The sequence below is a fragment of the Drosophila biarmipes genome, chromosome 2L, assembly GCF_025231255.1.
Source record: "Drosophila biarmipes strain raj3 chromosome 2L, RU_DBia_V1.1, whole genome shotgun sequence".
Lineage (NCBI taxonomy): Eukaryota > Metazoa > Arthropoda > Insecta > Diptera > Drosophilidae > Drosophila > Drosophila biarmipes.
Genome location: NC_066612.1, coordinates 9,572,031 through 9,589,066, shown reverse-complemented (window position 1 = coordinate 9,589,066; position 17,036 = coordinate 9,572,031). Strand labels below are relative to the sequence as shown.

Sequence of the window (17,036 nt, the reverse complement as noted above, 5' to 3'; positions counted from 1 at the left end):
TCCTACTCAGAGTAACTTAAGGCACTATCTTGAACTTCTCTCTCTTGTTTGCTTTAAGAAAATTTTTCAGAGATTGCTTTAATCTGTGTAGGTTATAGGCCACAAAAAATGTACCACATAAAAAAGTGAAATGACGTTTAAAATAAGTTTCTAAAATGTTTATTGCCACCGAAACTGTTTTATTTAACGAATTCCAAATCAATTTGCTTGGGTCTCTTCAGAATAGATAAAGCTTTTGTTCATATTCTGAGATTTGTGCTCTTCCCATAACTTAATGCCTCTGCCTGGGTTTCTTGTTGTCAACATTGCCGCTGGCCAGTTGGTTGGGCATGCAGTCCGGGTTCACAGCACCGCCGTCGAGAGGACCGCCAGATGGTGGGGGAAAGTTTGGCGGCAAAGGGCCGCCGCCATCCAGGTTTCGGGAGGCCACCTATTATACATTATACACTTCCATTAAAATGTGGGTTAAGTAATAGTCTCAGTTACTGACCTTTGGGCGATTATATGTTTGCTGGCGCGGGTACACCCTTTGCTGGGCACTGGCGATGCCCAGCAGAACGCAGCTGAAGAGCAGGATTGCAAGTGCGAATTTGGGCGACATCTTTAACTCAACTTGGGAGGCTGGAAGATACTGTGACTGCTGCTGCGATGAGGACCGTATTTATACATTCTGATAAGGCATCCGTCAGACCGACCTGCATTATCAATTGCACATAAGGAAATCGCAAAAGCGATTATTGCAATTCTAAAGAAATGTGATAGAGTTCTCGCTTTCTTGGAATCTCGGTCTTATGTGGAAGTTACGTTTCATTGGGAAACCTTAATGGGTTCATTGTGAGTTCTTGTTAATCTATTTTTAATGAAAATTCATATAGAAACGTGTAATATAAAATATATGTTACCGTTGGAAAGATCAAGCAAAATGTTTCATTTGACTTGACGTATCCCTTTTTCCTTTTTGCAATTGCTTCAAGATCTCAACCTTAAAATTCATGGTCATTGTAAGCACTTACCAGAGCACCATTGTTTACGAATAACAAAAATTTCTTTATAACTCATCTGAAAAATATACATTCTTGGAAAAATGTATTTGTACTGGTTATGGTTCTTTATGCTTCGCAACTTTCCGAACTCCAAACCCAAGAGATAAAAGTATTTTAATGCAATTTTCTGTTGCCGACAGACAGAACCTAATTGAGTAATGCCTTTCATAACATGTTTGCATCGGTTTTTAGCGCGGCCTCTTTCATATATAGATTTTCCCGATGGAAAGCTAACACTAATGCGTTTCGTGACGTCAGACATTTCACTATTTTTAGTTGTCGACATTTGAACTTTTTGGGGACTTTGTTTATTTTGGTTTCTGCTCCTAGCCTTTGGTCCATGGCTGTTATTTTGGCAGGCGGCCAAAGAACCTCCATATAGCGGCCTCCATATAGTGCCATATACATTTGTAGACCCTGTTCAGCCGCCTATCGCCAGCTAGTGGAGTCGCAACCTTTTTGATTAGATTACGCAACGTAAAACTGGTTGGCAAATTGAATAAATGACTTTTGCGTTGCCAATATAAAACGTGTTTGAAATTTTTGATTAGGCCAAAACACACACACAAACACATAGAACGCGATTTTAGACCTTTCAAGCGTACCAACCTACCAGAAAAAAAAAGTGAAATGAAATAGAATAGAATACAACACAACAAACAACAGCGACGTCTACCAAATAAACTGAAATGGTAAAGGGCCAGGACGTGGAGGACGAAAATGTCCTGGGTCCTGGCCGAACTCCATTTTTCGGCGTCACTTTAGAGAAGGGACTCTGCGAACCGAATGTAATTTGTCAATTTTGTTGGGTGGCAGCGCGGGCAGTTTGTGGTTTTGAGACTAGGAAGGGCCCAATTAAAATTCATTAAACGTAAATTAACATTGAAGTCGGGCATTATAAATTAACTAGGGGCCGCAATAAACGACCTCGGAAACCTGGCTGAAAGAGAAAGCCAATTGAATAGGGATTTCAGGAGCTACCTTGTGTAGGAGCGTTTCCTCAGGTGAAATTAGGTAATTTAGGGAAAATGGGAAAATGTAATCTTCAATCACAGCCTTATTTTTTGTGTACATGAAAGAAGATTCCATTTTTCGTTTGAAGGCTAAGTCGATTAAAAAGAAAAAGAAAAATATATTTAAGTAGTAATAGTTATATTTCGAAAATAGGTTATTAAAACTGAGGGTACAATTTTGTTTAATACAAAAAGAGGATAAAAAAATGTACTTTTTCAGTAAAAACCCGAGCCCACGTAAAATATTTACTTTTCCAATCACTAAAGTTTGCCCAGGCAATCGGCGATGCCAAGTTTTTTTGAGGCGCTAAAATCGTGGCTCCCAAATCCAATTCAGGCTTAATGAGCTGTGTAATATTTGCATTTTGTTCACACCCCAGAGCAGTAATTTCGGGGACTGCGCCAAGAACTAGGCAGGGCTCTATTTTTCTTGGCAAAGTGCCGTCCGGCAAATGTGCCGCAATTGCTTTAGCATTTACGTTAACCTTTTTTTCCTCGCCCTTTTTGGCAATCAGAAATCAGGGAAATAGAAGATGCAGCTAGAGAAGGAATACGGAGACATAAATCCATTACAGATTGTGAATGCGGAATAAATCAGAAGCCATAATTCAATATTAAATCACTCATACGCCAGGTTAAACCAATTGCAAGCGGTGAATGCATCTCGGGGCCCAACAAGCAGGACAATTAGTGTGTCACTCAGTGCGGCGAAGAAAGAAGGGAAATGAGAAATGGGTTGTGCTGCAGTCTCCGCTTTTAGCCAAATGAAAACCTCAAATGTGGAGCCCTGGTGCAGAAACTCTTCTCCGGTAGAATCAACAAAATATTTCAAAATAACAAATGTGTCCATTGGTGCCGGTGTCGGGTGGCAGTAGTTGTGGCTCCCTAGCCGTAGCTCCAATGACAAAGTGCTTGCAAACGCACAATATTTGTCTAGGTCATGCATATCACAATCCGGTCTCGGGTCCCGTTTCCAAAGGGATGAGCGGCCAGGTGAGAAGTGGAACTGGGTGGAACCGACGGCCCTGGGAAGCGATTCCAATCCAGTTTGCCAGTTAAATGCAAACATAAACACAAAGGCAAATACACAAAACACAAGACATATTAATCAGTGCAGGACATGGGCGGAGGACGGGATGTGGCCAGATATATAAGCGATTCCCTGCATTGGCTTCGGTTGGCCAAACAAATAAATTGCAATTTGTGTAATCTTAGCACTTAGGGCCAAAATCAATGGAGAACAAGGTCCTCCGAGCAGCCCACCACATCATTTTACACAATCGCTTGCGTATATATGTGGGAAGCACTGGGAAAAAAAGGATAACAATGTGAAACACTCTGGAAGTTTGTTTAGAAATCATCATAATAGAAATGCTTTGTAAGGCGCTTTGAGATAAAACAAAGAATTAAATATAAATTGTTCTTTCGGAACCCCTTATTTATACTTACTTAAACCTTTAAAAGGTAGTATGCATCGAAGATTTCGCCATTTTTCCTGCAGTGTAGACAAATATATATGGATCAGGTGTGTGGCAAAATATTTACAATTAAGTACAAAGGCAGCAAATGCATTGCGACTTACATTGTTCCTTGTGATGCCAAGGAATGACCCTATCGCATGTTGAAGTTTCATTATATTAAGCATTTGTGTGTGCGTTGTGCTCACATATCCTGTTGCAAGTGTGAAAGGATTAAATAGGATTGTGGAAAATTTGGCAAAAGTCGAAATCGATGTTTGATTTTAATTACAGCGTGATTTCTGACTTTCCATATTTAAGGCTTAGACAAATTTAATTTTCGCCTTTAATTAGCAATTATAAAACCACTCCAGCTAAAATTCCTTAAGCCCTTTGAAAATAATTTGTATTTAGCTTAAAAGGACTCATTTTATTAGCATATGTAACCATGTTCAGATTTGTCAAATTAAGACATGCATTTCTACATTTATCAGAACAATTTCAATTGAGGCAATTAACACTTTGAGCAATTACGTTTGAAATTTTTGCTCTTTTGACACATTTTCTTAGACTTAAGATCAGTTAAGGCTTACTTTGCGTTATAATAATTTTCTTGTTACCTAAATTCAATTAAATAAAGTGGAATTTATTTAATAAAACAATATTGTCAATGCCCAGATGATTGGGTCAGAGAATCGGGGTTAATGCAACATCTTCTGCAAACTTTAATTTGACAGTAGAGCTTAAATAGAAATTACACTTTTATATAACATTTTTGGTTCTTTAACTGGTTCCTTGCCCATAAAGAACTTAAACTCTTGGCTTCGGCTCATAAAAACGTAGCACTCTGCGATGGCCCTGAAAACCCTGCCCCGGGGGCCTAACCGAAGTGCTTAAGTGCCTAAGCGCTTCATGATGGATGCAGGCGGGGCTGTGCTCAAGCTTAACCCTAAAAGCGCATTTTAAGTAATTCCAGAGCCTTGCCTATGGTCTCTTAACCCACTGTTCGCCCGCCCTTTTCACCAGCTCTTTCTGCTGCGGCTTAAAAGCTTTAAAGGAATTTATTGCGAACACTTGAAGTATTTTTTGCAGCTCCAGCCCTATGTACATACATATATGCATAGGTATATGCTGTACACATAATGGGTATTATTCGCCCGGGTGTAAAGTGAAAGCAGCTAGAGAAACAACAGCATCTGCAAGGAGCAACAGTCGCTGCTGCAAAATGGCAGGACGAGAGGGTCCTTGCCGATGCGTAGGTTATTTACAATGGGTATTTTATGGTGGGAGCCTCCGATGGCAGTCCTCCTGCAGCCAGCCTTTCAATATGTTCACACTTTGGTTTTTAGTTGTAATGTTTTCCCTCTATATAGTATATATGAACGTGCAGTTGCCGAGGACACAAGCGATGAGTGTTTTGTCTCGAAAACGCAATACAATTGCACTTAATGGCTGCAGTCCTGTGTCTCGAAAGTAAATGGTCCTCTGGCTGTCACAAGAAAAATGGGAGTGGCAGGATCTGTGAGAAACAGTACCTTGCAGTTGAGTTTTTCCAAAACCGTAACTTCAATCACACACAAGATTGTTTTAAATGCAATTGCGAACACTTTAAATTACGAAGCAATGTAAAGGCAACCGAAAAAGGGGTAAATAAATGATTAACTAAATGACTTACGCTGCCGAAATGATTATATATAATTTACAGGAATTCAACCTCAACATTTTCACACGTAATCGATTTCATCGGTCTTTATTTAAGCCCCACAATATTTGTTTGCTTTGTTTAGCAACACTTTTTATTTTCCCACTGCACTTTCATGATGCTCTACAAATTAATTATTAACCTTTTTACCCGGCTTTACTTTTTGTAAAGTATTTGACACTTCGAGAGTAGCGAAAAAAGTTCGATAAAAATCTGTGCACCATTTTTTGTGAAGCCATAAATAAGTTATTAGGAATTTTCATTAAAAAGCCGAAATAGAAATTTCTATAGGTTGTATACGTAGCTACAGTTTAATTAATTTCTACGCTTTCGCCTATATATAATGGAAATAATTAAAAATTAATTGGCGACAGATGCAAAAAACTATTGGCTTAGCTTGACAATGGAAAATCAAGTTTTCTAAAGAATATAAATAGTTAGGGAAAAAAGGTTTATAATAATCATCTATATTAATTCACTGTGACTTTTAGTGTACATTAATTGTAAAAACCACTTGTATAAAAATCAAGAATAATAAAATGTTTGCAAATATTAAGTTCAGAATTACTCGAACTTAACTCAACTGAAAACAATATGTATTTTGCATTTAAAATGTGTCACACTTTGCAAACCTCTCTTATTTGGCCTAATTAATGTCGTCTGTGAGCTTATCAGGCCGTTGGATAAACATTTTTACATAACCAAGCTGTATTTAAATTGATTTATGTTAATTACTGTTTAACAGAATGCGCCTGACTGATTGCTAAATTGATTTTAAATGAAATGCAAATACGGAAAAACCACTCGGCCGCCTGAAAAAGAAATCACCCAGTGTCCCACTGATGATAATGACAATCTATTTTATCGCACTGATTGCTATCAAACATCAGCGATACAAAACGAGTGGGTGGGGCTGGCAAAGTCCCTGGTAAAATGAAAAAGCCGTGAATAGTTTGAAAACTAACCACATTATTTGTTAGCAGTGATTTCGTTCAATTACCGCAGGGAGGCTACTTTGGGATGTATAAATAAAAGAAGGTTTTTGAAATAAAATTGAAATAAAAAATATAAATTTATATAAAATTGTTGACAAATGTTTTTCTTTACAAGTAAATATTTTATATATCATTTTTACATAGTTACATAGTTACTCTCTTCCTTGAAATACAAAAATGACTTTACTTTCCTTTTAAGATAAATTTTTAAAATCGCCAATATAATACAATCCAAAACAATTACTAGGTGTTAAATGGCGATGATTTTTCCCGTTTTGGATCGGTTTCTGTGTGCCTTTAATGCCGTGGTCTAGGCCTCTTATTGTCCACATTGCCGCTGGCCAGTTGGTTGGGCATGCAATCCGGGTTGATGGCGCCGCCATCCATAGGACCGCCAGGAGGAGGGACACCCAGGTCCGGAGGCGGCAAGCTCGGAGGTGGCAGTCCCGAGCCATCCATGTTACGAGTGCCAACCTAGTAAGCATTATTGAAGTTCAGTTAAAATATATTTTATTTAACTAACAAAAAGAGTGGCTTACCCTTTGTGGATAGTAGCGACCCGCCTGTTGATACCTCGTCTGCTGGCGTTGCTGGGGATACCGCATCTGCTGGGCATTGGCGGTTCCCAGGAGAACGCTGCTGAGGAGCAGAATAGCGATTGCGAATTTGGCGGACATCTTTAGCTCGGCTTGAGAGGCTTGAAGACACTGTGACTTCGACTGCTTCTCACTTCGAATTTATACCATTTTGATAAGGAAGCCATGCGTTTAATCAGTTGCATTTCCGAAGACGAAAAATGCATTTTTAAATTCTTGGGAAGTAAAGTCTGATTTCTCGGCTTCTACGAAACTCTTATCACAGTTCAACAAACTTGGAAAAAGTTATTGGCACGATTATAATAGCCTACATAATATTTCTTCAGAACTGAGGTTAATATGCTTACTACAATGCTGGTTAAAGGCTTTGCAAAATTTTTAAGCAAATGTTCTTGACAAGTAAAAATGTAAAATCTACACAGAGACATCAATTTGAATAAAGTCATTGAGAGCACAGGACATCCCTATGAGGATACCTATGATAATAGAAGGAGATGCTGATACAAAACAATCTGTGACTTTTATGGACTCAGTGAGCATTAAGTTAATGACAGTCCCTGCGGCGACAAAAAGTTGCCAGAAAAGAAACATTTGGTGAGTTTATTTATGGAATTCGGTCGCCAAGGAATTGAGGATGTAATAAAGCGTAACTTGACGGTGTTGAGAAAAGTTTTTGCCCCTATTTGCATATACTTGATTGTATAGTGATGCGCTCAAATCAAATATTATTCACAAAAAGGCAAAAATATGCACAATAGTTGGTGAGAAACTCAATGGCAAGTTATTAAATAAAATAAAAATATTTATATTTCTAAAAATTGAATACTATACAAGAAAGGGTATTACGAGATACAAGAGTCTGTTGTTAAACATTAATACGTATAGAAATTAAATTTTCATGAGTATTTTATGCTTGTTATGATTTATCTCTGTTCCATTTGGCACAGCGAAATGTTAAAAAACAATATTGATGTGGGCCATTGTGTTTTCCAGCTCCTTGTTTATCCGGGCAATTCCGACTGGGCGAGAGCAATTAAGGACTCCTTTGTCTGCGATTAGGTAATGACGGGAGTCGCCCCTGCCGGACAATCGGCTATTGGCTTGTTGTCGGGGTCTCAGCTGTCAAAAGCAGCAGGTGGAGGGTGGGTGGTCCTTGGGCCAGAATGTCATGGGGCAGAGTGGAATGCCGGCCTCGGCAGCTGGCTAAGCCAACTTGCAACCTACTTGGCCCAGAAACGCACTCGAGTGTGTGTGTGTGAGCGCGTGTGTGTTGCTGCCTTTGCGTGTGTGTCTTGGCCAAATGCCAACGCACAAAACTTGCCATAAATCCACAGGCGGCGTATAATTAATAAGGATTAATTGTGCACCAGAACTTGTGCAGCGACAATGCCAGACAGAGCCAAGACAAAAGGCGCACGGGCTGTGGATGGGGGGAAATGGGCCATGGAGATGGAGATTGCCTGGTCGTAGTCAAAATTTAATTAATTAATTGCACAACTTTGGGCGAACTGCATGTGTGAGTGTCTCAGAATATGGCGAAAATGCTCGGCAAATCGATAGGCAAAACTCGAATTCAGAAAATTACCTCCGGTATGCGCTGTGGCAGAAATATTCTCGTAAAATGTTTGCCTTAATTAACAGATTCGGATCATGGGTCTTTATTAGAAAGCTAATTGCCGAAATATTCACATTCCGTCCAGGCAAACGAAATCAAATTCATATTCAAGTTCACTTAAAACAAGGATTGATATATTGTTGTCTGAGATTGCAGTTCATTTTCACTGAACTGGTAACATTAAACCGAAATTGTACACGCAAAAGTTATTTTAATTGCTATAGCATTGATAACTAGAGCATGAATAACTTTAAATTTAAATTTACTTGAAGAAGTAATTGTTGTGATGTATCTGTAAGAAACTTAAACACTTTCCCATGATTCTATGATTAGGGATTCGTCGGAAAGTTATAAAAACAAATAAATTGAAAACATTTAACAAGCTAATTCATCAAAATTATTTAACTAATATTTAAATGAATGCATAGCTAGGACTAGCAATAGTTAAAGCCAAGTGATATTTTACACCAAATTACTGCCGCTCACGACTTAATGAATCAATAAACTCAATAATATATGCTTTGTTGCCAAAAATGTCCCTTTTTGCAAGCTGCAATCTCTTGGGGCCAGAGCTAGTAATTAAGCCGGCATTTGGCAGCAACAGAAGATTGTCCACTTAATTCGAAAGGAAGCGAAAACTTTTTATTAGCTCTACAATTCCTCCGGCTTTTCTCCTCGGCATTTCAAATGCCTCGAACTTTTTTATCAGACCTTTTACAGTTTTCCTACTTAACTTTACGTTCGCTTGGCTCCTTTGCTTTTTTTATATTTTTCCTCGATTTTTTTTTCAATTTTCCACCGTTTGGCAGGTGAGCGCGAGTGCAAAGGACGACGGAAGGGAAATGAAAGACGGCAATTAATGTTAAGCTCTTGGCACGGCCCAAAGGATAGTTGAGCATTTGGCGGGAAGAAAATCGGGGAAAAAATAACAGCGGGGGAGGGGGTCGGTTTTAATTAGGAAAAGTGTTTTATACTCCAATAACATTATGGTAAGCCTGGCCGGATTGAACCCGGAAGACCTGGCGCCCCCGCGAAAGATGCAAAATTAAAGTTTAATATTTTGGTTTGAGAGTGAAAATCAATATTTTGCTTTTAAAGTGTGTAATTTATGGTGGCCATGAACGCCCATAATGGCAGACAATTCGGCACCTATTAAAATGATTGGAATTATGAAACTCCCGCCCACCGTACGCCACAAATAAAATAAGTCCGGAGCAACAAAAAGCATTAAATGAAATTGAATAATAATTATACCGCTTATTGCTGTTTAATAATATGCTGATTTATTTATGTCTGCGTATGAATATTCGGTTTCAATTTATGGCTGATTTATTTCCGAACGTGTTTTCATTAACCTTCATTGCATTTAGGTATTCGAGTTCACCCGTTGCACATAATGATATGTATCGATTTGTTCGCACAATAGTTCAGCATCAACAACTTTATTATTCATTTTTCTCGGTAGAAAGTGGGAGCCAATGGCCATTTGGTATTTATCTCTGTTTACCATACTTTATGCTCGACTGATTTCCCCATTAAGTGCGACCATTTTCCTCGAAGGAATATTTTTTATTATAACAACAGACAAACAACAATAAAACTAGAGATACGAACGCAGCTTGAGTGTTTTTATTTTCCACGAATTTCGCTATTGGCCTTCACAGATACGGCTTTGAGGTCCCATACCCGATGCTCCGAATGATTTTTAGTGGGTAAACAAGATTTTTGATGCGGCATAATTTTTTCCACCACCTTTCTCTCTTCGCGCGGGTAATTTGTTTTTGACGCATTGCTGATAACGACGACCATGATGATGTCATAATTTTATTTTGTTCTTCCATTGCGCGGCCAAAAGTCAAAACAAAAAGCGTTTAAATTTCAACGATCTATCCGCATTCGATGTAATTTGCATAATATTTTAATTTTGCATACTTATTGGCGCATAATTAGGTGGTTATGTTCGCGGGTGTGGGCCTTGTTGTTTGACTTTCAGCTCAATATTTAGCAAAAAAATAAAAAATTTCCAATTTCATTTGCATAGAGGAGAGGGTAATTGCAAGTGATGATGGGCTACTTATTTGTCAGGCCTGAAAAAACCAATCACCCTTCCCAAATCTATTTTTAAATACCACAATCTACCATTTAAAACTTAAATATAACTTTAAATGCCCCCTCTCAGATATGTGTTTTGTATCTGCCTACCATTAAGTAGACCCCTCCACCTGTTCTTATTTATTTGCTCTTTATTTACCCCTTGACCACATGGGCAAAAAAGTAACCACAAATGTACATACGTGTGTTTTAATGGACTTCGCGTAACACTCAACCCCCGTGGACCAACATCCCCCCTGGTTGACTCGGATACACACGCACCCATGTCCAATCGCCAATCGAACGAACGATTTGGGTGCCACATAATGTTTGTCTAAGATTCACAGTAGTGGCCCTAACTGCAGGGGCGTAGAGGGATAGCTTTTGGAGGGCTTCGAAATTTTTTAGTTTAACATTTAGTATGCAGATCTCCGTTTAAAACCACTTAAGATAAAATATGGTGTTTGGGAGGAATACATGGAGCCGAAAACCAAAATCCCTATAAATACACCCCTGCCTAGTTGTGAGGGCAGTTCGGGGCACATCCGCCCATCGAAACGGGTACTTCTTTTTCGCAATTCCCCGCTTTTTTCCCCACTCGCAGCAGCACCCAGCACAAACACTCGAGCTGCTGAGCGTTGCCGGATATTGGCTTCATACACCGCCAGCCAATTTTAAATTGCCAATATTGATTTATACGCCGCATGCGTCGCTGCCACATGGGGTACGAAAGCCAAGTTAGTGGGAGTGGCCCCCCGAAGCATTGTTAAGTTGCAGTTTTGCAGGTGGTGGTCGGGGGATTCGTTGCCAAAGATGGACGTGGGGCCAAAGTAAATGGGCCTGGGATTTCGCGTAGTTAACGCTGCCAGAATTTATTGGCCAGGCTTTAATAGCTGCACTCGCGACCAATGCAAATGTGCTTAAATATACAAAGGGACTCGAGTGAACTGCAGAGTTCTATAATGATAGAGGTCTCCTTTTTGAAAATATATATACTTTGAGGTAGTTTTATTTTTGTTTTATGTTTATTATTTATTTAAATGTTTTTTTTTCTCTGTACACATGTGCTACCGTATTCAAATATAATATTACTTAGACTAAATGCAATTGGATATGCCATCAAAGCGAAAAAAGTATTTGCCCACCGTTTGTGCTCGCCAGCCCCTTTTAATTTCGCATCCCCATCTCCTGGCTCGGCTTGTGATTTCCCAAATCCCATTTAAGAATTCCCTTTGTGGGAGTCTGGGATGCCCGGAACTCAGAGCTCGCCCACAAAAGTTGAACACACTTCTTTGCATAATTCATGCAAAAAATTCAACACAACTCGGATTCGAGTCCCAGTGTGTTGGTTGTTTATTTGCTGAGAGATGGCTTGGATCCTGCTGCCGTTGTCCTTTTTATGGGGGCAATCGACATGTGCTTTAAGTGCTCAGATGCCGGCAGATATGTGATGTATAGAATGTGTCAAACGAATGTTGCCCACTGGTTAACCAGCTGCCAAGTGCTTTGACAGAGAAAACGATGTTTGTTCAAGTATTCATATGGGATGTTTTGTTATAAACAGGAAGAAGGCCTGAAAGTATCATTTTATTAACTAACAAAATGTATAATGTGTACATTGCACACATCCTGACAGCCATATTTATGAGATTTAAAAATTCTAGGTTCAACTATACAACTATGTGGGACCTTTTGCCAGGCTGCACCTGGGCAATTAAAGGAAATTAATTGCCCGCTTCCATAATGAACGTCATTATAAAACTGTCAACTGCATTCAGCAACTGTATTATGGCCAGTTCTGACACATAATGGCATTTTTTACTTGCTTTTACAATAATTGATTTTTTTTAATACAGCATAAGACTCTTTGTTTGTATTGCAGCCAAAGTGGATGCTTTGGTGCCTTTTATTTGACGAGAATGAAAATAAATAGCAACCTTAATGAATTTCCGCATTTAAACGTGGCCACAAGCAAAGGGGAATTAAAAAAACAAACAGCGGCACCATTATGACATTTAAATTTATCATAAAAATCATATAAAATATTACTCATAAAGGATAATCATAGAAATGCCCCGAAAGAAAACAGACAGAGCGACAGAGGAGAGCTCTATCACGGAATAATTAAACCCTTAACAATAAATAAAAAAACAATGATAGATACAGGGCATGCCAGTGATAGGTTGATGGTTATCTGTCGAGTTCAAAAATAATTTGCGCCTTAACTTGTTGCAGCAAACAATGTTAATAATGCATAGCGCCAAATTTGATGTATAAATATTTGTCTTGCCCCTGGCCATGAGCGAGGCAAAGAGGCAAAAATGCCCAAAAACGGAAAATGGTAATATATTTTCCATTAAATTTAATTTGCATGGTTTTAGGCGGAATCCGCTTCCGCTTTCCAAAGCTTTGGCGCCCACCGCTGTGGCCTAAATTTCATTAAGCGTAAAATATGCTTTTCCTTTCCCCCTGCTATTCCCTCTTTTTTTCTGAGAATATTGGAATTTTTAAGTGTTTTTTTATTCACACAATTGTTTAAATGATTTTTTAAATCATGCTACTTTAATTCATATTTCTTCGATTAGGTTTCTTCCCCTAAAACTTTGCATTGACCTTAAAGACTTTAACCCTCCGCTGGGCAAAGTGATTTGGTTGGCAGGAGGAGTCCATTGCATTGTCTTGGAAATGGCTGCAGTACTGGGGGTGGCATTGTCTTCACCGCTGCGCCAAGGAGCATCGATACTGTCCTTTATTCTTGAGCAGTCCCCGCCTTTATTGTTATTTCGCCTGCATCATTATTTCAGTTGGCGCCTTGGCTGTAAGTGGATCCCCAGCTCCGCCAGCTTCCCAAGTTCCCAGTGGCCGGGGATCCTGCTCCTGCCCGGGTCCTTTGGCATTGTGCGCGGCTGCCTCTGCTGTTGTTGCAGATAAAGATAAATAGTCTCAGATAACGCTCAGTTATTTGCAAACAAATACAATTGTGGTTCATTGATGGCGGTTTCATTTCGCCATCTCCCATCTCCCATCGCCCATCTCCCGGAGTAGCAGTTCGGATGGGCACTTGCCCACTGGGTGTGGATCTGGCAGTGGCCCATTAGTTGTGGTTCTCGGTTGCCCGGCCATTGTGGGCCGCTAGTCCGGGTAGTCAAGGCTATTCAGATTGGGATTCTTAACCACGAATTTGTCGAACGTGTAACTGATGAACTCCGCATACCACCTGCCAGCGATACCCAGCCATTTCTGCAAATAAACCATTACCGATTACACAAGAATCTATGGAATGTTAAAAAGAGATATTATAAAAACAAAGTATGGTAATACATCTTTGCTTATAAAAGGTACCCAAAAAAGATGGCAATAATATCTTACCGCAATGGAAAGGGCGCTTTCCGGAGAGATGCCCCAGAGACCGTTCGTCACGCCCACCACTAACGCCATCAGGGGCTCGTACTCGTCCTCATCGACGATGTACCTGAGCACATTGAAGGCGGTGGTCCAGCTGATCAGCTCCTCCTTCCACAGAAAGATTACATCGCTGACTATTTGGGCTCGGTTCAGGACGTGGATGCTGCGGAAGTCATCGATGAGCGTGTTAGCCAAAAGCTGCCACGTGTGCTCGTCGTAGTTGACCCTGTAGTAGCCAACTGCCCGCAGATTGAGCAAGATCCACTGGCTGTGGGGCACCAGCTCTTCCAGTTGGTAGGGACTTTGGGAGGGACTGAGCCAGGCCCTGGGCTTGAGGTCTTCGGGAAAAGTTTCGCCCTCGATAGTGTAGGTCAGGGGAATCCACCACAGATCCGTTTTGCTCCTGTTAAGAGCGGGTCTTTGGGTAAGGACAACATTGTTGCCATTCCGGGTGACCGTGACCAGTGGATAGCCGCTCTTTCGGGTCCACGTGTCCATCACGCTCTTCACATCCCAGTTCTTGGTCTGGAGAGACTCCCTTTCGCTGGCCAACTGCAGGGAGCACCAGAAGAGATCGGGTGTGCTGCTGGCAAAGTAGTTTTGCCACATGTGCCGCTGCAGTCCATCGTAGAAGGTAGCGTTGCCCAGGAAGCCATTTACCATGGCAATCAGAGTGCTAGCCTTTTGGTAGAGGTGCTTCTCTGTCTCTGGGCTGGCCGGGGTCCAAAAGGACAACAAGGACATGCCACCCACTTCCGATTCGTACATGAAGGATGTTTCCCTGTTGCGCAGCTGCAGACGACGACCCCTTCCCGGCTCCACATGGTCCATGGCCAGGATCTCGAAGTAGCCAGTCAGACCCTCCATCAGCCAGAGATCTGACCACCAGTCGATTCCCAGGAGATTGCCAAACCACATGTGGGCCATACCTTGGGCGATGCGCTGGAGGGCCTGCCGCTTGGACCGCGTCATTGGACCATCTTCACGTTGCAAGATGTGTTGGCCGTGGTAGACGACCAGGCCAAGATCCTTGGTAAAGTGGTCCTCGGTGGGAAAGTCGTCCACCACCAGCTGGTCGATCTTCTCCAGCGGCAGGCTCACTTTCAGCACACTGTCCATGAACTCCAGCAACTGGGGAGCCTTTTCAGCGGCAAAGGACGTCTCACGCACATTATCAGACTGGGAACAGGTGCGAAAGCGAACAGGATTCGCACTGGCCGCCTGGGTGAAGCGACAGGTGAAGTTGTTCACGGAGAAGGCCAGCAAATAGGTGGGCATCAAGGGAGTCACCTCATGCACAGACCACACGTAGTCCGGAATATCATGGCTATCCAAAGCACAAGAGTGGTTAACGCCTATGGATCAAATAGGGTTAGTTATCCCACTCACTTGGGCAACACTGCTCGGACATTCATGTTGCTGTAGCTCTGGAACCGCTTGTGGTGGCCCATGGTCACATTGAAGGTGGCTCTCAAGCGAGGCTCATCGAAGCTGGGCAGGGTGTTCCTAATTAAGTTTCGATTGAAATGAGAGATAGAGTACCAGCTGCAAGGCTATGAGGGTGACTTATCTTTCAGTTAGTAGATATTAATAATACTTTACATTTTCTCCTTGGTTTTCGCATTCACATAGTGACGTAAAAAGTAACCATCCTCCAACTTATTTGTCATCGACCGTCCGAACTCAATACTTAGGACATAGGACTTGCCCAACCACAAGGGCTGGTTGAAGGTTACCACCATATAGTCCCGCTTTTTATTGAACTTGACAGTGGTCAGCCTAAAGCCCGATGTCTCTCCATACAGCGTGATTTTGTTGGCTTTTACTGAAACACCGGCGACGTGGAGTACCACCTGGTTGGTGGTCTTCTGTGCATGGAGGGAAATGTTCACGAAACCATTGTACCTGTGGTTAGCTGGGTTCTCCAAGTGGGTTATCAATCGGATATCATAGTGAAAGGGCGTTATGGTTGCCGGTAATCGGGGCTCATCATAGAGTCCTGGAACCATTGCACAACATGCAAGTTGACACAAAACAAATAGGAGTAACAAACGATACACTGCAACATTTTGTTGCCCCACTTCATTAATACTAGATGAAGATATCAACATTTTGAAATAAAAGCCTGGATTCTTAAACGTATGGTCTAAACGCCAAATAAATACTGAAAATTTAAAATTCTTAGCTGTAAAGCCAATTTATTGACAATCTGACATACAGATACTGGTTTACTTGCTTTTGCTATTTACTAAGCTGTTTAAGCACATAAATCAATAAAATTGCCGTAAAAATATTACATAATTTACTGGACCCCCGAATCAAGGCTTAAGTAATGGCCCATTTTAACTGGGGCTGGAATTCTAGATCCTCCGAGGAATGTGGGAAGGGGTGTCCCTAGTAAAAGTAACATTCCCAGCTCGACTTGGCACCGTCTTGACTTACTTTCCTCCAGCTTTCACTTGCGGGCAGGCAGAAGTTTTGCAACTTTTCGCGCTACGTGCGTTTCTCGATTCGCCCATGTATCTGTTTGCATCCGTGAGATACTCTGTGTGTGTGTGTGAGTGTTGGGGCCCAGCGCCAAAAAGTATGTTAAGCACTTTGGTCCCAGTTTGCAGGAGGCGCACTTTTGGGCCCAGCAGGACCCTCGAACACACAACGCACCACGCATACGCATACGTATTCGGATCTGGTTTGCGATTTATACGTGCATGTAATATGTGTAATTTATGACTGACGGGATGTGAGCGCTTAAATTATGTGCAAAATGCTCAGCAAAGCCGCGCTAGCTTTTGGAGGCTAACAAACTTTTACTGAAAACTTTGCCACCAGCAGCAGCTCCGCGAATATCAAAATATTGACAGTCACGTGTGGATTAGAGTTATTGGGATTGAGTTGAATGAGGGGATTACATAGCCCGACAATTTTCAAAATCGATTTCCCCCTTTAAAAGGAGTTTATCCTTTAAAGATTGCCTAAGCATTCACGAATATTTTAAAAATTACTAAGACTGCACTGAAGCGTAAATATGTTTTAAAGATTAAAGTAATAAAAAAAAATATATATTTTTAATATTTTCTCCTTAAAGCCCGATAGATAAGAAGACAAAGGCTTGGCCACCT

At 41.0% G+C, this 17,036-nt stretch overlaps 3 protein-coding genes across 3 annotated transcripts; all 3 read right to left on the bottom strand.

Moving 5' to 3' along the window:
* Nucleotides 1-143: 143 nt before the first annotated feature.
* Nucleotides 144-626, bottom strand: LOC108032449 (uncharacterized). Its single transcript, XM_017106275.3, has 2 exons — nt 491-626; nt 144-430 (listed from the first exon to the last, which is right to left on the bottom strand). The coding sequence occupies exons 1-2, from the start codon at nt 599-601 to the stop codon at nt 272-274; spliced, it is 270 nt and encodes an 89-aa protein (XP_016961764.1). The 5' UTR covers nt 602-626; the 3' UTR covers nt 144-271.
* A 5,628-nt stretch (nt 627-6,254) lies between these two features.
* Nucleotides 6,255-6,929, bottom strand: LOC108032339 (uncharacterized). Its single transcript, XM_017106149.2, has 2 exons — nt 6,750-6,929; nt 6,255-6,684 (listed from the first exon to the last, which is right to left on the bottom strand). Exons 1-2 carry the CDS (start codon nt 6,885-6,887, stop codon nt 6,508-6,510), a joined length of 315 nt encoding a protein of 104 aa, XP_016961638.1. The 5' UTR covers nt 6,888-6,929; the 3' UTR covers nt 6,255-6,507.
* Nucleotides 6,930-13,010: 6,081 nt separating this feature from the next.
* On the bottom strand, nt 13,011-16,125 carry LOC108032773 (aminopeptidase Q). The gene is made up of 4 exons (XM_017106776.3): nt 15,520-16,125; nt 15,307-15,462; nt 13,882-15,244; nt 13,011-13,752 (listed from the first exon to the last, which is right to left on the bottom strand). Exons 1-4 carry the CDS (start codon nt 16,026-16,028, stop codon nt 13,645-13,647), a joined length of 2,136 nt encoding a protein of 711 aa, XP_016962265.1. The 5' UTR covers nt 16,029-16,125; the 3' UTR covers nt 13,011-13,644.
* Nucleotides 16,126-17,036: the final 911 nt, after the last annotated feature.

Coding starts and splice junctions, on each gene's coding strand:
- LOC108032449 (XM_017106275.3), bottom strand. CDS start 601: ATGTCGCCCAAATTCGCACTTGCAATCCTGCTCTTCAGCTGCGTTCTG. Junction 431..490: donor AAACATATAATCGCCCAAAG/GTCAGTAACTGA, acceptor AATGTATAATAG/GTGGCCTCCCGAAACCTGGA.
- LOC108032339 (XM_017106149.2), bottom strand. CDS start 6,887: ATGTCCGCCAAATTCGCAATCGCTATTCTGCTCCTCAGCAGCGTTCTC. Junction 6,685..6,749: donor GTCGCTACTATCCACAAAGG/GTAAGCCACTCT, acceptor AATGCTTACTAG/GTTGGCACTCGTAACATGGA.
- LOC108032773 (XM_017106776.3), bottom strand. CDS start 16,028: ATGTTGATATCTTCATCTAGTATTAATGAAGTGGGGCAACAAAATGTT. Junction 15,463..15,519: donor GCGAAAACCAAGGAGAAAAT/GTAAAGTATTAT, acceptor ATAGCCTTGCAG/CTGGTACTCTATCTCTCATT. Junction 15,245..15,306: donor GTCCGAGCAGTGTTGCCCAA/GTGAGTGGGATA, acceptor TGCTTTGGATAG/CCATGATATTCCGGACTACG.